The sequence below is a fragment of the Mirounga angustirostris genome, unplaced genomic scaffold, assembly GCF_029215605.1.
Source record: "Mirounga angustirostris isolate CCGP_5_RB_7025 unplaced genomic scaffold, mMirAng1.0.hap1 SCAF_2, whole genome shotgun sequence".
Classification (NCBI taxonomy): domain Eukaryota; kingdom Metazoa; phylum Chordata; class Mammalia; order Carnivora; family Phocidae; genus Mirounga; species Mirounga angustirostris.
Genome location: NW_026991710.1, coordinates 66,663,323 through 66,687,180, shown reverse-complemented (window position 1 = coordinate 66,687,180; position 23,858 = coordinate 66,663,323). Strand labels below are relative to the sequence as shown.

Sequence of the window (23,858 nt, the reverse complement as noted above, 5' to 3'; positions counted from 1 at the left end):
TACTATAGTTTCCTCCCTCTTATCTCCTTAAAGCAGAGGTTGACAAACTTTTCCTATTGAGGGCCAGGTAATAAATATTTTAGGTTTTGCAAGCCAGCCAATCCCTGTCAAAACTACTGGACTCTGCTGTTTTGGCAGAAGGGTAGTCACAGACAATATATAAATGAATGAGCATGGCTATGTTCCAATAAAACTTTATTTACAAAAAACAGATGGCAGGCCCCATTTGGCCTCTAGGCCCATAAGTTAGTTTGCCGACCCTTGTCCTAAAGTTCAACCAGTATCTGACACTAATTAAGCAAAGTAGTCTTCATTGGCCCAATACAGAGAAGAAAGAGAACCAAATGCATAACAACTTCAGCATGCTTTCCTTAAAATTAGAAGCAATTCTATGTATAATAAGTTGTGAACTCTCTCTGTAATTAAATCACCTTTTCTGTAGATAGTATCTCTTCTGATCACAGTTCTACCAAAGCATTTTCTTCTACTCCTCATCCCCAAAACTCACAGCTCAAAGAAAAAAAACATGTAATTTTAGAAATTTAAGGGGTCTTTTATGTCGGTAACACATGGTAAAGCCAAAGGAGATAATGTCTCCCTTCCACAGATGAGACAGAAAGATCCAGGCAACAAAAAAGAGGGGCTTTTCTAGAACTTTTGAAATAATGAAATTAAATGTAAAAAAGTAAAATTGGGTTAACAGAAAAGGGATTCAAAAGCAATCAAAATTACTTCAGTCAGCTAATACCTTCAGGTAGCTACCATTCTCCTCTATGGTTAGGGGTGAGGGAAGCCAAGTGTGGTGTTATGTCTTAAGGCTCAGTTACGGAACTTGAGAAGTGGTGGGACGGAGACCAGAAAGCAGGTCTCAAGGCTTAAAGGCCCATCCTCCTTCCCCCACACTACAGGCCTGTCAACTGCATCACTTTTTACAACGACAGACCCAGTTCACACCCTGACTCTGCCACGAACTAGTCACGTGACTTTAGACAACCAGTCCCCGAGCTCCCCCACTTCACCTGCAGGACAACAGCGCCTGTCACGGGGGATGACCTAGGAGAAGCATGGGCCTGGCCTGCACACCAGAAATGCCCGATCATTAAGTGTCATTACATTCTTACGTGGTTCCTTTGGCAAATGGATGGCTCTTTCAAAGATTTTCGTGCAAAACCATCGTGTCTGTGACACTAAGCAGCAGGGATGAACGTCCTGGAAGTACGCTGACTTCCCCCGCTTCCTGCACCCACGGCTGTCAGTGGCAGGCTGGGTTTACGAACAGAAAGGCAGATGGAAGCCCGCAGACACTCACTTGTTATGATAACAAATGGTACCGGACAGGGCTCGCACACAGATCCGACAGCACGTCAGGTGGACCAGTTCACTCAGCCAGTTTTTGAGGCTGAAAGAAAGAGAACACAGTTCATGGCGCAGTCGTGGGCCCTCCTAGGAAACAATACAATAAAAGCTTCAGTGTGCTCCTTCCCAGCAGCATACCCTGTTCTGAAACACAAGCACAGTTGACTTCTTAAAGTCTCCTTGAGGCCCTTAGGACAAAACTCCAATGGAAAAATAGCTCCCACCTGACAAGACTATCACGATAAATTCCTGACCACGAGAAGCTGAAGCATCTTTGGTCTCAGCCCGGTGAGCCTGACCATGTGTAAGACTCTCTTGCTTTCCTTGAGTCCCTCGGTCTGTTTTCTTTCTTTCCTTCATTTCCCCTTTGAAAACCAAGTTCTCACCATATATAGGAAAGTGTGATGGCAAATCAAATACAGACTATGGATATGAAGTAAGCCAAATTTTAGTGAGTGTGTCGAGGCCATAAATTTGATGCAATACATAGGGATCAAATATTCTTCTTGTGGACACAGCTAAGCAAAGTGACAATCCTATTTATGGCTGAGTGGAAGGGAACATTTCACCTGCTATCTGGCAGCTGTCCAACCAGTGTAGTTCCTATAACCAAAAAACTGATCCCAATGAAAGCCAAGGTGACCCTGAAAAAGAAAAGGTAATGCAAAAGTTAATCGCACAGTAAGGGGAAAAGGGAAATAACCTAAATGTTCATAAATAATGAGACTGTAAATAGTTTTATTCTATCTACAACATGGAATATGGTGCTGCCATTAAAAGAATTGAGTAAATCTATAGATTCTGACATGGAAGAATGGTCCTGGGTACATTTTGAGAGAAAAAAAAAAAGCAAGATAAATTTCAAAATAACATGTAGAGTGTGATACCATTTTCGAAATAATAGTGAGCATATAACTAGTTTATAGATGCACAGAGAAGGCCTGGAAATTTATTCACAAAACTATCAAACTCAATCTATGTAATCATCCAAGGGTTAAAAGGCTAGTGAAAAGAATAAATTAAAAACACTTGCCCTTTTGCTTTTCGGAATTATTTTAATGTTTTTAAATATACTCATATTAACTTCTTGTATATATGAGAAAAAAGGTTTATGTTGTCTGAAAAACTCATGTCAGGTTGAAAATAGTTATCTTATTTTGTCCAGGATACACTGGTGGGCATAGTATGATTGTAACTGTCTTCCAAAGGTCTAAAAATAACTTGTTCTTCTGTGTTTTTTAATGACAGGGGGAGGTACGATTCAAATTTTTCTCAAAGGAATTTAAAATTTAGAGCAAATTTAAACGTCTGCCTTCAGCTCAGGTCATGATCCCAGGGTCCTGGGATCGAGCCCCACATCGGGTTCCCTGCTCAGCGGGAAGGCTGCTTCTCCCTCTCCCATTCCCCCTGCTTGTGTTCTCTCTCTCGCTGTCTCTCTCTCTGTGTCAAATAAATAAATAAAATCTTAAAATGTAGAGCAAATAGCAAGAAAGCTCTTTCATAATAAGAACACCAAATTATAGCACCATGTAGAAACCCTTTAATGCAAATCTGTTGTCCCTTTGTATGTCCATGGTAACTCAGAAGTTAGTAACAAGGTGACTGACAATACCTCTAATCCCACATAGACACCTTCCATTTTTGAAAGGTGCTTTTAATATTCATTCGAATCACTTCAAAAAGAAAATATTTATTTTCAGAAACGTACGCAGAATTACACAAAAAGATGAAATTTAAAATCTTTCAAAATAAATGGCGCTTCCTTATAAACACATTGTTAAGGTGTTAAGCCTCATTAAAGTCTTAAAAAAAAACACAACAAAAACCTTGTTAAAGTCTTGGTTTAAGACCGTGTGACAGAGCAATCTGAAGGCCAGATTCAGTTTTCTTCCCATGCCATATTTTCATGCTAACCACTGAACAATAACTAAATCACTGTTCAATCTCATCCACCAATTATGCAAAAGTTTTAAAACATTTTCCTACCTTGTCCTAATGAGAATCATTTGTTCCGAACACACTAAATCAGAAGGGGTTACACTTGAACGTGTTTAACAATTGGGTTCAAAACTATTGAAAGTTTTTATTTGCTAGATTAACAGGCCAAAAACTTCTGATTTCCAGTTTAAGTGAGCCAACCTGAGAGCTCTCATAGACGTCACAAGTTTTCAGCCAGTCTGTTTTTTTAAGAGTTTTACTGAGATACAATTTACCTATCATACAATTTACCCATTTAAAGTAGTCAGTGGTTTGGGGCATATTCACCGAGTTGTACAACCATCAACATAGTCCATTTTAGCACGATCTGCTTTTTGACTGTTCACTTTGTAGCAACAGCTCATCTTATAAAGGATTTACAGAGCAGTTCTTTGACACTAAAGAGGATGTACTAAGAATAGGAGTCTTAATTCTTCTATTGCCTTCTTCTTGGGTGCTTACATTACTGGATTATCCTACATCTGTGGTTTCTTTGCAAGAATCTACTATGTTACTTCTTTAGTTTGCGAGCGTTGTGAGCACTAGTTTAATCTAAGTAGATAATAGAATCATAATACCATTTGCTGGCACCCACAGCAGGTAAAAGCTAACTGACAAACGAGAGCGTCTCAAATACTCGGTCAAGTACAGATGTAAGAGCTAATCTAAATAGTCAACTTTACTGAAGTTGCATTTCTTTTTAGGAATAAAAACAGAATAAATGGAAGCTCTAATTATAAATAGCCTAGAAATGCCTAATAAATAAAAGCTCAGATATTTCCTTCATGCATACCGACGGATAGTCTTGCGCATGTTCAGAGTACATGAACCCCCTGCCCCCCAGTTGGGGAACACTGGCTTAAGGTTCAAACAAAAGTATATGTGAAACCCTGAATTTCACTTTGTTATCACAGCTGAAATGATTCCCAAAAGACATACCATGCCCCGACTGGCAAACTGGCAATACGGGCAAAAAAACAAAAAAATACAGAAAGAGCTTAGAAATATGCCTTTGCCTATACTTAAGCAATCTCTTCACTTGTAACAAACCTAAATGAGGCAAGTATAGGCCACCCTAGGGATGGTCAAATGGTTTCAAGTCATGTGCCAATTTGAGGTGGCTAATTCAATTGCCTGGACAGTTCTATTGAGAGGGTGCCAAGGCTATGTCCAGGGAAATGAAGCAAGACCATCAACAGCAATATTGTGACTGGTATACATGCCTCCTACCTGCCATCACCATGCTGGACACACCTTGGCCACCAGTGCTCCATCCCACTGCCCAGCGTCACCTCTGCTACTCTTACGTTCCCCACAGTGGCTCTAGTAAACTGCACCTGAAAGTACCTCCTCATCAGGCGGCATTCCAACTCAGAACCAGAAGGGGACATAGGTGGCGAACTTTTTTTTTTTTTTAATTAACGTATAATGTACTATTTGTTTCAGAGGTACAGGTCTGTGATTCATCAGTCTTACACAATTCACAGCGCTCACCATAGCACATACCCTCCCCAGTGTCCATCACCCAGCCATCCCATCCCTCCCCCACCCCCCTCCACTCCAGGAACCCTGTTTGTTTCCTGAGATTAAGAGTCTCTTATGGTTTGTCTCCCTCTCTGGTTTCGTCTTGTTTCATTTTTCCCTCCCTTCCCCTATGATCCCCTGTCTTGTTTCTCAAATTCCTCATATCAGTGAGATCATATGATAATTGTCTTTCTCTCACTGGCTTACTTCGCTTAGCATAATACCGTCTAGTCCCATCCATGTTGTTGAAAATGGCAAGATTTCATCTTTTGATGGCTGCATAATATTCCATTGTAGATATATACCACATCTTCTTTATCCATTCATCTGTTGATGGACATCTAGGCTCTTTCCACAGTTTGGCTATTGTGGACACTGCTGCTATAAACATCAGGGTGTACGTACCCCCTCGGATCCCTACATTTGTGTCTTTGGGGTAAACACCCAGTAGTGCAATTGCTGGGTCGTAGGGTAGCTCTATTTTCAACTTTTTGAGGAACCTCCATACTGTTTTCCAGAGTGGCGAACTTTTAATAAGAAAAGTGAATCATGATGGAACTAGGTGGGACAAATTCCGTCTTCTAGATGGCTCTCTCTCGGGTGGTAACCATTCTCAGTAATTTTTTTCTCTCCTGTGCAACTGTGAACTGCTACAGACCAGCGAGGAAAGCCAGTTACAGTTTGGTTGACACTCTGGTGAAGGCAAAACCATAAATCCTCTCTTCTTTTTTCCAACTTCCCTTTTCCATCTATCCTCAAATGATTTATGACTGAAAGAACAACATGGATCCAGACTGACATATATTCCATTCTGAATACACAACTTCACCAGGGGGAAAAATGTGAAAGGAGAATAGATACTTGGTATGTTCCTGGGGAGGTCACACTGGGGGGTGTTCTGCTAGGAAGGGGCGAGATGAGTGCCATAATACTCTCGTGAGACCATTACATACATGGTTTAAAAAGAAAGCTGAGGGCGCCTGGGTGGCTCAGTTGGTTGGGCGACTGCCTTCGGCTCAGGTCATGATCCTGGAGTCCCGGGATTGAGTCCCGCATCGGGCTCTCTGCTCGGCAGGGAGTCTGCTTCTCCCTCTGACCCGCCTCCCTCTCATGCTCTCTGTCTCAAATAAATAAATAAAATCTTTAAAAAAAAAAAAAAAAAGAAAGCTGAGCCAAGGATACCATCAATTACTGGGCAGGAGACATACCTCAGGGGTAGTAGGACACAGTAGCGTACTAGGACGCCCAGCACCCACACCATGGTGAGCCGCAGACTGATGTAGTGGAAATTTACATTGGTCCTTGTGAGGAGATTCCATGACACAAGCTCCTCTGAGGAGAACCTCTGGGTCACTTCATCTTCCACAATGGCTTCCAAGCCCTTCTTGGAGAAATAAAACACGTCAGACAGCTCAAAGTCCCTTCCTCGCAGACCAGAGAGCCCTTTTTCCATGGGTGATTCATCTCTTTGGATAATACCTTAAAAGAAAGCATCAGGACATGAGAAAATGCCATAGGACACAAGAACTGACCAACGGGGCAACTTTGTGCAGAAGATGGCTCAACAATTTAATGGGTACCGTGAAGCAGATTTCAAAAATAAAAGACAAGCAACTGCAGTGGGAAAAGAGGTGGAATCAGTCTACATAAAATAACCTCTACCCAATGACTTTAATGCATTACAAAGAAATTTGGTCCTCAGTAACCCTTTTCTTGTTGCACTGCCTCCTTACACACCATTAAGGAAAGAAGTTACAGAACAAACTCTCTGCAGGTATAGATCTAGACTGCGTAAAAATAAAACCTTCTGTTTTCCCCTGATAAAAACCATAAAGCCAAAAGCAAGCAAAATGGCAAAAGGTATTTACCACAAATGGCAAAAGGCTGATTTTTTTAATATGTAAAAATGATTTAATAAGAAAATCAGTCTCAAGGTCATGAACTGAATTCATAGAAACATTAATAGTTAATAGACCAAAACCTCTTACTAGCAATCAAAGAAATGTGAATTAGACAAAGATTGGCCTATTTATATCATCAAATCAGCAACATTTTTGTTTAATGATGAAGTTCAATGACACAAATAAGTATTTTCACGCTCAATTTGTGTGAGCGTGGAACTAGTAGCAAGTTTGTCAAAATCCCTTTGGCATGAAGAGGTTTAAACATAGGTTTGCTGATGATTCAATAATTCCAATTTTAGGAATCTATCACAAGAAAATAATCAGAAATGTAGACAAGAATGTTTACTGTAGCATTTTCCATTATGATCGATCCAGACAAGATACAATGCATCTAATAAATACTGTAGTTAATAAATACCTTAATGTTAAGTGAAAAAAGGCAGGATCTAAAACTATAGTTTAACTTTATGAAATAGATATACATAGAAAAAATGTCAAGAAGGCCACATTAAGTGGTCATCTCTGGGAAATACGATTAGATTTTCCTCTTTACGCTGTTATTGTCTTTCCCATAAAGAAAATAATTCAAAGATTTTTAAATAGCATAAATTTTGTAAATTGAAAAAAATGATCACTGCCACCCAGTTCTGACTACTAAAAAGAATCATAGATGAGAAGATCTTTAAATAAAGAGTGGCAATGACATAACTATCCAATCGTCCCTCTGGGGCATGTCGCAAAGGAATTTACTTCCTAAATTAGAAAAATCTTTCCTTTTGAGATGGAGATTAAGATATTAAATTCCCTGAAAGAAGATCCCCTTTGATTTTCTCACTTTCCAGTTTACTAGGAAATCAATGACAGTAGAGAGTGCTGTATTACCTATCCCCTAGAGAACATGTATGTGCATCCATAGAAGGAGAGGTAATAATACACCTTTTTTTTTTTTGAAGGAATAGCGGCATAATGCCCTGGAGTAGAAAGTAAAGAGGACCTGGAGTCCAAAGTCAAGTTCTGTTTAGGACAGCCACCAGCTCTAAGACTATGTGTAAGAAATAAGTCACCTAACTTGGTGTCCTCCTTTATAAAATAGGAGGTGGGAAAATTTTTAGTTTATTTACAGGGCTCAAGTTCCATGATTTTACTTTTGGGTTTTGGGGGTAGTTTTTGTTTGTTGTTACCAACATGAAAATCTAATACCTTATCACCTTAAGAATTAGAGCAATAAAATAAGCTCTTGAATGATTAGATTATCTTTTTCTGTCATCAAGTCTAAATGGTTTAACCTTTCCTCACCCTCTCTGAAAAGGATTTGATTCTTATTAGAGGATGAACCAAGTCAGTGTCGCTACTGAATTACCCTCTTGCTCTGTGGACAGCTGCAATACCTCAGAGCAGGTTACTCAATCCAATTACTGGCCAATATTCAGCAGCGCAAGAGTTTCATTATTTAGCAATATATAGGGTTTTATGGTTTTTTAAGTCTAGAAGGGGAGGGAAGAACAAATTATTCGGCAAATCTCAGAATGAAACACACTGGAGACAGTGGACAGCCCTACTAAAAATAACCTTTTTCAGAGGGGTGAGAGATAAGAATGCAAGTTCAAGTTGCCTCATTATTTAACTGAGCCAGGACAGAAGAGATCTGTAAACAGGGGCCAGCCCCCAGCCCCTGCCCACTTGATGTGCAATATTCTCTCTGCCCCCTGACCTACTTACTTCTGTGTAACTCAAATAAAATAGAACTCAATTTTATATTTTTGTTAAGCCTCTTTCAAAGGTATGTGGGTAACTTCAATGCCTCTAATTGACGAAGGATTAATTTCCAGAATATATTAATACATATTAAAAAAAAGTAAAAATATATATATATAGCAAACAATTCATAAAAAGTTAAGCCCCCCCCTTAATGACTACACATTTTAAAAGATGTTCAACTTCACTATCAGCAGAGAAACACAAACAAAAACAACAATGAGGGGGCGCCCCGGTGGCTCAGTCCTTAAGCGTCTGTCTTTGGCTCAGGTCATGATCCCAGGGTCCTGGGATCCAGCCCCGCGTGGGGCTCCCTCTCAGCGGGAAGCCTGCTTTTCCCTCTCCCACTCCCCCTGCTTGTGTTCCCTCTCCCGCTGTCTCTCTGTCAAATAAATAAAATCTTTAAAAAAAAAAATGAGGTACTATTTCATACCCATAAAGACTGATACAAATTTTAAATTGAGTCATATCAAGTGTTGGTGAAAATTTGGCCAATTGTAACGTAATTAGTATAACCATACTGGAAAACAATTTGGTACCATCTAGTAAATGTAAAGATATTCATAGCCAGAGACCCAGCAATTCTACTTCTAGGTATACCTCAGGAAGATTTTTGTTCAATAATTTCAAATATAAGAAAAGTTGCAACGAGAGTTCACTTTACCCAGATTCATGAATTGCCAACACTTTGTCACATTTGCTTTATTGTTCTATCCCTGGACGTATAAAATGATACTTTTTTCTGAACCACTTGAGAATAAATCACAGATCGTGCCCTTTGCCCCTAAATATTTCAGCACTTATTTCCTTAAGACACGAGGTTTTACTTATTTAATCACAATGAAATTGTCAAAATCAGGAAAGTGGACATTACTGCAAAACTAGCATCGATTGTACAGACCTTATTCAAATTTTGACAATGGTCCCAATAATATCCTTCATATCATTTTTTTCCAGCCAGGGTTCAACCAAGGATCTTACATTATACTTATATGTCACCTCTGTAGTCTCCTAATTATATGAAAAAGTTCCTCAGCTTTTCTTTGTTTTTTTAAGACACTGACATTTTAAACCAATAATATGTTATGTGTTAATGAACTGAATTTAAATAATAAGTAAATAAGGGAAAAAAGACATTGCCATTTTTTAAGAGTACAAACCATTTATTTTGTAAAATGTCTCTTACTTTGGGTTAATCTGATGTCTCCTCATGATGAGATGCAGGTTGTACACTTTGGGCAGGAGTACTATATAAATGATGTATCCTTCTCAGTACATCACATTGGGAACATGTGATCTGTTTGTCCCATGATTGATGACGTTTAACCTTGATCACTTGGTTTGAGGTCATTAGTTATTACTAGGTTTCTCCCCTGTAAAGTTACTATTTTTCTCTTTTTGATTAGTAAGTGGAGAATTATTACCTATAAGTATCTATAAAGGAGAGATACTTTGAGACTACGGAAATATCCTGCTCCTCAAATTTTCACCCAGTGGTATTAGCAGCTTTGATGATTCTTGACTGAATAAATTGGTACTATGTGTCTTTTTTTTTTAAGATTTTTTCTTATTATGTTATGTTAGTCACCATACAGTACATCATTAGTTTTTGATGTAGTGTTCCATGATTCATTGTTCGCATATAACACCCAGTGCTCCATGTGCCCTCCTTAATAAGATTTTATTTACTCATTTGAGAGACAGCACAGGAGCAGGGCAGGGAAGGGCCTAGAGAGAGGAAGAAGCAGCTCCCCACTGAGCAGAGAGATCCCAGGACCCTGAGATCATGACCTGAGCAGAAGCCAGATGCCTGACCCAGTGAGCCACCCAGGCGCCTCACTATTTGTCTTTTAAAATGGTATTTTTCTCCATTCTACCTTAAAAAAAGCTTTTCTGTTATACTCTAGAATTCTTATATAATTGTGCAAAAGTAGACACTGTTTGCAATAGCAATCTAAAGGTACACTAGATAAATGGGTGTATAGCAATATATACAAATATCAAATCATTATGTTGTACACTTGAAACTAATATGTTGTAATTATACCTCAATAAAAATAAATAAAAAAACAAAAGGAAGCTCATATAAAAAAAGAGATGGACACATACACTGCATACTACGCAAAAGCTAAAAGAAATTAACTGGAACATTTACCAACTTAGGTAATTTGCAAACATCAGCATGAACAAACAACTCAGGATGATTGATAAGTGGAAGGTGATGTTTTTATAGAGCCTGAACAATGCAAAACAATAAATATTATGTGTTGTTTAAGGATACATACAAGTATAGGGGGAGTATGAAAATATGCACAAAAATAATAAACATGAAAATCAGAGTAATAATTTCAGGGGTTGACAGGGTAATGGAATCAGGGAGCGATACACGGAAGATTTTTAATTGTTTTTATAAAGTTTTATTTATTAAACTAAGTAGTGGCTACACATGTGCTCTAACAACAGCAAAAAAAGTTACATGGAACTGACAACTGTTCCTAAAAGGAAAATCTGTATTGTCAGAGAGCTGGTACCAGCTTAGAAGCTCTTTCATAAGGCACACAAAATCTGAAAATGGCTATTATTATAAAATTCGATGTCAAAAGAAGCACTACTGAATACATAATATTACTTCCTTCCCTAATTATATTGACTATTGAGGGTCAGAATTACTGATTCAACTTACCCTAAGCATACCTTCTGAGAGGAAAAAAATATTTAATTCCGTCAACATATAGGGGACACTCACTATGTATCAGGCATCAAAGTACAGGTTAGAAAGAAAAAGAGGAAATATTTCTTTTGGCATCAAGAAATGTTCGTAAGTAGACTAAAAGTCTTCAAAATATAGATATAAATACAGATCAGATTTAACTGGCACAGACACTGTTTGATATCAGTTTTTACTGTCATTAAGGAAACCTAGTTTTATCACTAACAAATTAGTCCTGACCCTTCAGAGCGATCCACAGTTCTTAAATTGATAAAACCCTGACTCTAGGCAACATTTCCTTTTGTTTCATAAGTCGGGTTCAAAACAGCAAAGCCATAAACATTTGAACTTTGTCCTTATACCGAATGCTCTGGTGAACCCGACAGGGTCCATACTTGGATGAAAATAAAATGAGAAAAACTATCTCTTTCTCATATGAGAGATTAATTACACAAGCTGCCCAGTGCCCTAGGCCTTTAGCAAGTCATGGTACATAAATAATACCAGTTTATATGAAAAGCCTGCTAAAAGAAATAGAGGCTGAAGTTAAAACCATCTCAAATATAATTAACTCTAAATTAGCTGAGTGAACTCTTGGAATGACTGGCCATTTATAAATCACAGTAGTTTTGCCATCCTCCAGGTGTAAAGCATGCTTTCTACGTCAGCAGTTAGGGAAAATTAGGGTCCACTACAGACCAAAAGTGTATATAATAGGCTTCACATAGAGGAGCTGATCCTTAACCTGCCCATGGGCTATATTCCAAAAGTCAGAAGCTCGGAGTTCAAAACACACTCTCTCCTGGAAACTTTGATTGAATTAAGCCCAACTAACCCAAAAATATAGGTGATCATATAGTACTAGTACATGAAATATAAATCTCCTTTAGCACTGTTTCTACCAGAAATTTTTTAATTAAATCTGGTTTGGAATTAATAAAAATACACTTCCTTGTCCTGTAGTGACTTAGAGGGGGTATTTGGGAACTTTCAGGGGTACTGGTAATGTTCTATTTCTTGATCAAAATGAGAGGCACATGAGTAAGTTCACTTCGGGAAAATCCTTAAGCTGTACATTCATAATTTTACATTCTTGCCTGTGTCTGTTAAGTTTCAATTTTTAAAAAATTTTACTTGCGATCTGCTGTACAGTATTGCCTATACTTAACAATATTGTATTAAGCACTTAAAAATTTGTTAAAAGGATAAATCTCATGTTCAGTGTTCTTACCACAATTAAAAAAAAAATAATCAAAGGAGGCAGTATCTGTAAATCCCGTTTCAGTGATTTATCCACTATAGGATTAAATAAATACTTCTTCCATTATAAAAAAAAAAAAAGCTCATACCCCCCTAAGCAAGTGGGCAGAGAGGAGTTTATCTGTGGGGGAACCAACCACTGGTAGTGAAGGCCTTTTCCTGGTGTGAGGAGCTCCTCTGAGGGGCTCTGGTCCATGGCAAGAGAGCCAGGCCTACATTTCTACCCTGACCATGCCCCAAAACCCTTCCTGACCCACCAATGTGATTGAAGAAGAGACCAAGGTAAAGTAGTTGTAAAGATTAACTGCATGGGGCTGGGGGGCAGGGGGGTGGACCAATGCTGCTGGCTTTAAGAACAGAAATATTCAATGTCAAGCTCCAGAGGAACAGACCCACATTCAAGCAATCACTTGGATGTAGTTAGAGACGGAAAGGTCTTTACACTATTCACAGACCAGTGGCCCTGTCCTTGTTCTTGTCCATCAATCATCACACAGATTAATACATCTGTCAGTCCATCAACTACATAGCCACCTAACTGCACAGCTTTCCAGCCCTCTTTTTGTCACCTTTGTTCACAAAAATTTAGCTGTAATGCTGCAAGGCTAAGCTCTAAATACAACATGTGCAAAAAAGTCCTTGGGCTATTAGTCAAGCATAATTTCTGGCATGTAAATTAGGCAATTTGACTGTGCTTATTTCGCAGTGAATCCTTTGTGTTCCTGATTACCACTGCTCTCCTTCCTAAGTACTTTTTTAAAAATCCAGTTTATTGTTATTAACTTAGTTAAGTGTAACAATGGTGTCAGGGTTATATTTAAAACAAAAGTCAGTTTTTTGAGATGTATACACTGAAGTACTTGAAGGTAAAATGGCATACTATCTAGGATTAGTTTTAAAATGCTTCCATAAAAGGATACACATTAAGGTGAGAATATGGTGTTTCTGATCGCTTATCTATATTCTCTAATTTTCTATATTGCCACATACTGCGTCTGTAATTAAAAAAATTTTTTTAAAGATTTTATTTATTTATTTGACAGAGAGAGACACAGCCAGAGAAGGAACACAAGCAGGGGGAGTGGGAGAGAGAGAAGCAGGCTTCCCGCTGAGCAGGGAGCCCGATGTGGGGCTCGATCCCAGGATGACCTGAGCCGAAGGCAGACGCTTACGGACTGAGCCACCCAGGCGCCCCTGTAATTAAAATTTTAATTAAAAAATACTGGCACAAAGGAAAAACTGAAAAAAAGGATAGATGATGTAAATTCTTGTTGAATTTGGGTGATGGGTATAGGAGATTAATTGTACTATTCTCTTTACTTCTTAAAAATGAATGCTATATTTTTTTATTTTATTGTTATGTTAATCACCATACATTACATCATTAGTTTTTGATGTAGTGTTCCATGATTCATTGTTTGTGCATAACACCCAGTGCTCCATGCAGAACGTGCCCTCTTTAATACCCATCACCAGGCTAACCCATCCTCCCACCCCCCTCCCCTCTAGAACCCTCAGTTTGTTTCTCAGAGTCCATAGTCTCTCATGGTTCGTCTCCCCCTCCAATTTCCCCCCCTTCATTCTTCCCCTCCTGCTATCTTCTTCTTTTTTTTTTTCTTAACATATATTGCATTATTTGTTTCAGAGGTACAGATCTGGAAATCAATTTCCTCATCTAAATCAAAAACATTCATTCATTTAATCAGTCAGTCAGCCACTGTAGAGAGAGAGCCAGACACGAAATATAAAGGAGGGAAAAGGAGCTGAACTCAACAGCTCTCAAGCACGGCTGTGCATCAGAAATATCTTTGGAGGGCGCCTGGGTGGCTCAGTTGGTTAAGCGACTGCCTTCGGCTCAGGTCATGATCCTGGAGTCCCGGGATCGAGTCCCGCATCGGGCTCCCTGCTCAGCAGGCAGTCTGCTTCTCCCTCTGACCCTCCTCCCTCTCATGCTCTCTCTCTCTCATTCTCCCTCTCAAATAAATAAATAAAATCTTTCAAAAAAAAAAAAAAAGAAAGAAATATCTTTGGAACCTATAAAAAAAACACAGATGTCAGGGCCCAATCCCAGATCAAGAACAAGAATGTCAACTACATTTTTAAAAATATACATGAATGGATAAAAAACAAAACTATAAGGAAATACAATTAGTTCTGAAGCACAGGGTAGTTTCAAGGAGATAAGCACAATGCTTCTTCCTTGTAGTTACACACGTAAGTTCAAAAACACTTCTAACCTAATGACACTCAGAAAGAAAAATATTAGGGGGGCGCCTGGATGGCTCAGTCATTAAGGTCCAAGCGTCTGCCTTCGGCTCAGGGTCCTGGGATCGAGCCCCGCATCGGGCTCCCTGCTCCGCGGGAAGCCTGCTTCTCCCTCTCCCACTCCCCCTGCTTGTGTTCCCTCTCTCGCTGTGTCTCTCTCTGTCAAATAAATAAAATCTTAAAAAAAAAAAAAAAAAGGAAAAATATTAGGTTTTTTCTGCGTAACAAGATTTCATATGGGTGATTTTTAATGTTCTTATTTATACATCTACAATGTCTCCTTTTTCGATAAAGTGTATGTATTATATTACATAGTGAGAGAAAAGCACTTAAAGTGCTATTTTTTTAAAACCGAAATGAGATACTACTATGTACCCACCAAAATGCCTATCATTAAAAAGGCCCCAAATGCCAAGGGTTGAAGAAGCTAGGCAGCAAGTGGACAGAACTCACACATTGCTCTGGGTGTACAACCCATTTTGGATTACCAGTTAGCAGTTTCTTCTACAGTTAAGCACACACTTGCTTACCCTATGACTTTCAATTCCCCTTGAGGTATGTCCTCTAGCAAAACAAGCAAAGAGGTTCACAACAGTGATCATAGCGGCTTTACTCCTCATGGCTAAAAACTGCAAACAACCCAAATGTCGATCAACATGACAACGAATAAACGAATGATGTATTTGAATAAAGGAATTCCACAGCAATTAAAATTCACTGAGTCGTGCAACAACATGGAGAAATCTCATAAATATGCTACTTTGTGAAAAAATAGGTACAAAGAACATATATCGTATGATTCCATTTATGTGAATTTCAAAAATAGGAAAGACTAACGGATGACAGAAATCACAAGGGGTTCCAGCAGGGTCCCGGGGATGGAGCACTACATATGGGAGGGGCTTGAGAGAGCTCTTGAGATCTGGGCTGTGTTCTTCAGAGGGACTGTAACAGATTCTTCAACAGGTCTATAAATACCCAAAAATACATCTAGCTGAAGACTTGATATTTGTGCATTTTAATATATGTTAATTGTGCCTCCATTTTTTAAAAATCAGAAAAATGTTACATTTAAGAGTTGCCACAATTTGTAGCTATAATCCCAATTAGAGGTTCTAGGAAATCATACCTTTTTTTCCCATAAATATTTTTACATTTCCTATCCTAAACTAGAAGACAACTTACGTTTATTGAATGTTTTCTGATGCCAGACTGTGTTAAACCCTTGACACCTACACTGACATAATCCCCAGAATCCTATGAGGTCTTGTCTGTTACCCCCATTTTACAGATGAGGAAACTAAGGTTCAGTAGGGTTGAGTAACTTGCCCAGGGCCACAAAGACAATAAGGAAGAGAACCAGGATTTGAAACCAACTCTGCGACTCCAAAACTAATTGCTTCCTCACATCCTAAAGCTTCAAATTCCACATCACTCTGTCCAACACCTACCTTTTGACAAGCCCCAAATATGGAAGACTTTTCCCATCGACTCCACGTCCATCCCCAGTTCACCTTGCTAAAGAGAAAGCCCTGAGTAACAGTTCTTACTAGTGTGTCTCCTGCCTTTGAGGGAAGGAATGGAACTTGGATGTAGGAAAACCTTTATGTGGCCCCCATCTATCATTAATCTGCATATGCACTTGTCATTAACTGACTTACACTTCCTCATCTTTCCCAGATAACTGTAACCCACATCACTTTTTTTTTTTTTTTTTTTTTTTTAACTAGGGCAGGAATCTTTTAGAGCCTGGAACACATCTCATTAGGTCTCTGTGCCTTCCCATGATAAGCCCAACAAAACCCAGCCTGGGCCACAGCCCACTTGATGCTCCTTCCCCAGTTCTAAAGTTCACCCAGGTCCAAGCTGTCCAAGGAAGCTCTTCTATCCAACTTACGACTCTTGTGACTTCAACACACAAGTTCCTGCCAGTATCCTTGCTCTTCAAGTCCTCCCCGAGGCACAATCAGCTGCCCCCTGCATCTTGCAGGTCAGTCAAGGATTAGAAAGGATAATCACCCTTGATGTTGCAAAGGTTTTTAGGAAACAGCTTCTATCTCTTTTGGTCCCAACAGCCTGTTATACCCTCACCCATGACTCTAGGTTTGAGTTCAAGGTCGCTGAGCCAAAGATAGATTGACCATGAAGCCAATAAGGTTTATTTTTGGTCTCCTCACCTGCATGGCTCCTTCCAAGGTCCCACACCTAATTCTGTATATTCTTTTACCTAAAGAGAATCTCCAAATTGTATAAGCTTCAAGCACCCACAAAACTTGCATTTGCCCTCATTTCTGAATCATATTGTCATTTTGTTGTTACAAGCAACAGATCTGTGATAAATCATTCAGCTTGTAAATTAAATTGATTTAGAAGGAGAAATACTTGCGGTGCCTGGGTGGCTCAGTCAGTTAAGCATCTGCCTTTGGCTCAGATCATGATCTCAGGGTCCTGGGATCAAGCCCCGTGTCCAGTTCCCTGCTCACAGGGAGCCTGCTTCTCCCTCTCCTCTCTGCTCGTGCTCTCTCTCTCTCTCTCGCTATCTCTCTGTCTCTCAAATAAGTAAATAAACTCTTAAAAAATTTTTTTATTTAAAAAAAGGAGAAATACTTAAGATAAGAGAACCAAGTTATGACCAATAAGTATTAGAACACTGGGAGTTCAGGGACACACATTAACATCTTTCTGCTTAATTTCACCTACTATTGATAATATATTATCTATTTGATGATCGAATCAGCAATATACTCCTTAGGGAGTTGCTGTTGGCTAGGTTATCTTTTGGTTGTTGTTTTAAGATCTGAAGTTTCTTTAATTTTGAAAGTGGAAGATTGAAGAGAAAAATTTTAAAAATGTGAATACAAGCAAAATGAAAAAAAAACCTCACTACATAAAAGTTTCACATGTGTCCCTGTAGCAGCAAAACTGCTTTAGAAAAACCAGATTATCATAGGCCATATGATAGGCCCATAAAAAGAAAAGGGGGCAAAATCAGCACAACTATTATGACCTGTCATATATGTGAAATGTGCTCAGAATAAATGCTGGCTTAGCATCTCCTTTGGTTTCCTAAGAGGTACTCGATCATGATTGCCTCGTTTAAAAAAAAGCATTAGTTATGAAACTACTCATGCTCCCCCTGGCAATGTTTCCCCAGTTGGCACATTTAAGAGTGACATTCAACTTTTTATTTCATTTTTTTACATGAAAAAAATAGTTTGCTTTAAGCACTGATATACCCCACCAATTAATCCAACTAATAAATGCAAAATAGGGGCAGAGGAGAAAGCCCCCATGTAATACAAAATAAGAATTTACAAAGGAGTAATAACATAAACAGAAAATTATAAAAATCATAAGAAACAACTTTGCACAAAGTTCTACACGAATGACTTTAATACAAATCTGGCAAAATGGGTAGCTTTCTACTTAAAAAACCTTTGCTAGTACTAACACCAAGAGATGAATGCTCTAAAGAGACTCATTTGTACAAATGAAATAATGTGTGGGGCATTAAAAAAAACTTTACCCCCCCCCATAAGCACCAGGCCCATACTATTTTACTAGAAATTCTATCAAACCTTGAAATCTAAGAAGGAAGGGAGGAGGGGAAGAAGGAAGTAAGTAGGTAGCTAACACCCTCACCTCAAGAACCAATTGCAAAAAGCCTACCCTCACTTTTGGCACAGAGTTTCCAGCACCACATTATGACCAGCCAGCGTTTAGTGCATAAATGCGAAGGTGACTCAACTGTGAAGCTACTAATGAAATTCGCCCTCATACACCTAAGGGAGGAAAAATATATTCATCACCAAAGATGCTGAAGGAAGCACAAAATAGTCTACTTTCATTCTTGATTTAAAAGAACAAGAATCAACAAGTACGTAACATAAGCTGGAGAGCTAAATCAAAGGCATACGGGGCATACTGGGAAGACACTGAAGGGCCCACAGCCTGTCCCCAGCCAGAATGACAGCCAGCTCCACTGGCATCCGGCACTGGACCAGAGCAGCAGCCAACACAACTAAGCAAGGGAAAGAAATGAAGTATAAGCTGGAAAAGAAAGAAAATACAAACTAAGTTGAGTAAGAAGTCATTAAACCATCACTATTTTAAGCTAAAATAATTACTTATCTGGAAAAAAAAAAAAGAAAGAAAGAAAAAAGAAATCTATGGTATGAGAATTCTTACTTTTATATCCTTCTACCTTCCTAAAATCAAAAACCTTCCGGCCTTGAATGACACACTGGCCAGATGGACCTAACAGATATATTCAGAACATTCCACCCTAAAGCGGCAGATTACACATTCTTTTCAAGTGCACATGGCACCTTATCCAGAACAGATCACATCCTGGGTCAAAAATCAGGCCTCAAGGAGTACAAAAAGACTGAGATCATGCTATGCATATTTTCTAAACACGACGCTATGAAACTAGAAGTCAACCACAAGAAAAAACTTGGAAAGACCAAATAAATATGTGGAAGTTAAAGAACATCCTACTAAAGAATGAATGGGTTAACCAGGAAATTAAAGAAGAAATTAATAAATACATGGAAGCAAATGAAAATGAAAACACGACAGTCCAGAACCGTCAGGATATAGCAAAGGCAGTCCTAAGAGGGAAGTATAACAATACAGGCCTTCTTCAAGAAGTAAGAAGAATCTCAAATATACAACCTAACCTTACACTAAAAGAGCTAGAAAAAGAACAAAAAATGAAGCCGAAAGCCAGCAGAAGAAGGGAAATAATAAAGATTAGAGCAGAGATAAATGATATAGAAACTAAAAAAAAACCAATAGAACAGATCAATGAAACCAGGAGCTCGTTCCTTGAAAAAATTAACAAAATTGATAAACCCCTAGACAGACTAATCAAAAAGAAAAGAGGAAGGACCCAAATAAAATCCCAAACGAGAGAGAGAAATAACAATAAATATCACAGAAATACAAAAATGAACTATTGGGACTTCATCAAGATAAAAAGCTTCTGCACAGCAAAGGAAACAATCAACAAAACTAAAAGGTAGGAGGCACCTGGGTGGCTCAGTCGATTGGGTGTCTGTCTTCAGCTGGGATCATGGTCCCGGGGTCCTGGGACAGAGCCCTACATCAGGCTCCCTGCTCAGCGGGGAGCCTACTTCTCCCTCTGCCACTATTTTTTTTGTTCATTCATTCAATGAATGAATGTGCTTGTGCTCTCTCTCTCTCTCTGTCAAATAAATAAAATCTTAAAAAAAACCCTAAAAGTTAACCTATGGAATGGGAGAATATATTTGCAAATGACATTCTGGTAAAGGGTTACTATCCAAAATCTCTAAAGAACTTATCAAACTCAACACCCAAAAATACAAATAATCCAGTAAAGAAATAGGCAGAAGACATGAATAGGAATTTTTCCAAAGAAGACATCCAGATGGCCAATAGGCACATGAAAAGATGCTCAACATCACTCATCATCAGGGAAATACAAATCAAAACCCTGATGAGATACCACCTCACACTTGTCAGAATGGCTAAAATTAACAAGTCAGGAAACAACATATGTTGGCAAGGATGCGAAGAAAGGAGAACTTACACTGTTGGTGGGAATGCAAACTGGTGCAGCTACTCTGGAAAACAGTATGGAGGTCCCTCAAAAAGTTAAAAATAGAACTACCCTATGATCCAGCAATTGCACTACCAGGTATTTACCCAAAGGATATAAAAATACAGATTTGAATGGGTACATGCACCCCAATGTTTATAGCAGCATTATCAACAATAGCCCAACTATGGAAAGAGACCAAATGTCCATCGACTGATGAATGGATAAAGAAGATGTGTATATATACACAATGGAATATTACTCAGTCATAAAAAAGAATGAAATCTTGCCATTTGCAAGGACATGGAGAGAGCTAGAGAGCATTATGCTAAGTGAAATAAGTCAGAGAAAGACAAATACCATATGATTTCATTCATATATGGAATTTAAGAAACAAAACAAATGAACATAGGAGGAAAAACTGAGAGGCAAACCAAGAAACAGACTCTTAACTACAGAGAACAAACTTATGGTTACCAGAGGGGAGGTGGGGTGGATGGGCTAATTAGGTGATGGGTATTAAGGAGGACACTTACAGAGATGAGCACCGGGTGTTGTATGTAAATGATGACTCACTAAATTCTAAACCTGAAACTAATATTGCACTGTACGTTAACTAGCTAGAATTTAAATAAAAATTTGGAATGAATGAATGAACAAAAAAAATAAAATCGAAAGCTTTTCAACATACAAACAACAATCAGTTAGAAGATATGCTGAAAGAAGCCACTCCAGTTACAACGGCAACCAGAAATATAAATTTAAGAGGAAATATGCAAAACTTATCTGAGAAAAACTTTAAAACATCCCTAAGGGATATAAAAGAACACATACACAAATGGAAAGACATAATGTCCTTGTAGAGTCTTACTCAACATAGATAATATCAAGCTGCCCTCAGAAAATTTATACATTTCATACAAGTCCAATAAAAATAGGGGTGCCTGGGTGGCTCAGTTGGTTAAGCGACTGCCTTCGGCTCAGGTCATGATCCTGGAGTCCCGGGATCGAGTCCCGCATCGGGCTCCCTGCTCAGCGGGGAGTCTGCTTCTCCCTCTGATGTTCCCCCCTCTCGTGCTCTCTCTCTCTCTCATTCTCTCTCTCAAATAAATAAATAAATAAAATCTTAAAAAAAAAATAGTTGCATTTCTTCTGGATCATGGACAAGCTATATCTCAAGATCATATGGAAAAACAAGCAAACAAGAATAAACAGGAAGTGGGCGCCTGGGTGGCTCAGATGGTTAAGTGTCTGCCTTCAGCTCAGGTCATGATCCCAGGGTCCTGGGATCGAGTCCCACATCAGGCTCCCTGCTCAGTGGGAAGCCTGCTTCTCCCTCTCCCACTCCCCCTGCTTGTGTTCCTTCTCTCGCTGTGTCTCTCTCTGTTAAATAAATAAATAAAATCTTTAAAAAAAAAAAAAGAATAAACAGGAAGATTCTGTGAAGGAAAAGCAGTGAGGACAATAATCCCTACTGGATATTAAAACAATCTATTAAATCTATTAAGCTATTAAACAATAATTAAAACAACATGATGGTACATAAGAAGATAAGTAAACATATGGAACAAAATAGAAAGTACAGAAATAGATCCAAACAAATATAGGAAATTAAGAATACACTACAAATCAGTTGCATAGAGATGAACATTTTAACTGGGTTTTTCCACAACTGGATAGCCATCTGGACAAATACACCAGAATAAAAGAATCAAAGATTTAAATATTTAAAAAAACACATTGGAGAATTCCCTTAAAACTTGGCAGAAGGAAAATCTTTCTACTAAAAAACTCAAAATCCAGACGCTATAAGAAGCAAATATCCATAAATTTGACTACAGAGAAATGAAAAATATCTGCATAGTAAGAAGTATGATAAGCAAAGAAAAAATACAAATCACAAACTGAAAGAAATATTTGTATCTCCTCACAGACAAAAGTTTATCACCTTAATATATGAGAAGGTCCTAGAAATCAAAGTGAAACAGAAAGCTAGGAGAAACATGGGGTGCCTGGGTGGCTTAGTTGGTTAAGCATCTGCCTTCGGCTCAGGTCATGATCTCAGGGTCTTGGGATCAAGCCCCGCATCAGGCTCCCTGCTCAGGGGGGTGTCTGCTTCTCTCTCTCCCTCTGCCCCTCCCGCACCCCCACTTGTGCTCTTTCTCTCTTAAAAAATCGTAAAAAAAAAAAAAAGAAAGAAAAAAGAAAAAGAAAAGAAAGAAAGAAATCCAGAAGAAACAGAAAAAAATAGCCAAAAGAAGTGAGAGATAGTTCCCATGAAAAAGAAATACAAATACATGAAACATGTACAAAATCATTCTTTATAACAGAAATGCAAATTAAGACTATCCTGAGTTTCTACTTCTCACCCACCAGATCGGCACAAATCCAAAAGTTGGACAAATTTATACCTTTGGTGAAGCTCTGGGGAACAGGCACTTGGCATACACTTCTAGTGAAAGTACAAATAGTACAAACCATTAATGAAGGGCAATTTGGCAACATCAGTCAAAATTACAAATGCTCTTTGACAGAACAATCCATTTGTGTCACAGATTGATGTTACATGTTAATTAATTACATGTTAATGTAATACTGCAGCATATTTTTTTTAAGATTTTATTTATTTATTTGACAGAGAGAGAGCGGGAGAGAGAGAGCACAAGCACAGGGAGTGGCAGGCAGAGGGAGAGGAAGAAGCAAGCTCCCCTCTGAGCACGGAGCCCGAGGTGGGACTCGATCTCAGGACCTCGAGATCATGACCTGAGCCGAAGGCAGACACTTAACCGACTGAGCCACCCAGGCACCCCCTGCAGCATACTTTAACAGCAAATGGTCTAGAACCACAGTTAAAAAGAACCATTTGCACTCAAATGAAATTTCTTGTTAAAAAAGAAGAAACTTTCTAAGTAATAAATGGAAAGGACAACAGGATATAGGTGAAAAACACAAGGCTCAGAATAGTGTTTACTGTATGTCGTCTTTGGTATTAGTAAGTCAAAAAATCACAAACATCTATATTATAATAGATGTTTGCAATAGCATGAAGAAACACTGCAACAATCCACAGAAATTAACAGGGAGTAGAGGTAGAAAGCAATGGGTGGAAGCTATACTTATCTTTAAAAAAAAAAAGCACATGTTTTTAAATTACTATGATTTGTGTACACTGTGAATGTATTACTTATGCAAAAAAATTAAAATATTTTTTGAAGATGTATAAATCCAAATTTAAAACATTGATGCGGGGCACCTGGGTGGCTCAGTCGGTTAAGCGTCTGCCTTCGGCTCAGGTCATGATCCCGGGGTCCTGGGATCGAGCCCCACATCGGGCTCCCTGCTCAACGGGAAGCCTGCTTCTCCCTCTCCCACTCCCGCTGCTTGTGTTCTCTTTCTCACTATGTCTCTCTCTGTGAAATAAATAAATAAAATCTTTAAAAATAAAAAAAAAATTGATGCAAGAACTTGCAGACACGTATCCTGGGTGTTCATCTGCTAGCTGTCCCAGAATCACATCAGTCTG

The 23,858-nt window shown here is 38.7% G+C and overlaps 1 protein-coding gene across 2 annotated transcripts in view; it reads right to left on the bottom strand.

Moving 5' to 3' along the window:
• The window catches only part of GPAT3 (glycerol-3-phosphate acyltransferase 3), a 61,961-nt gene that overhangs the window by 15,561 nt on the left and 22,542 nt on the right, over positions 1 to 23,858 (bottom strand). Inside the window, exons 4-6 of one of the 2 annotated variants that reach the window (XM_045880849.3) lie at positions 6,066 to 6,336; positions 1,926 to 2,000; positions 1,310 to 1,399 (exon numbers count right to left, since the gene is read on the bottom strand). In XM_045880849.3, the coding sequence (XP_045736805.1) occupies positions 1,310 to 1,399; positions 1,926 to 2,000; positions 6,066 to 6,336 (436 nt within the window). Of the gene's footprint in view, positions 1 to 1,309; positions 1,400 to 1,925; positions 2,001 to 5,810; positions 5,964 to 6,065; positions 6,337 to 23,858 lie in introns of those variants that run through there. The other variant, XM_064584725.1, reaches the window with a different exon arrangement.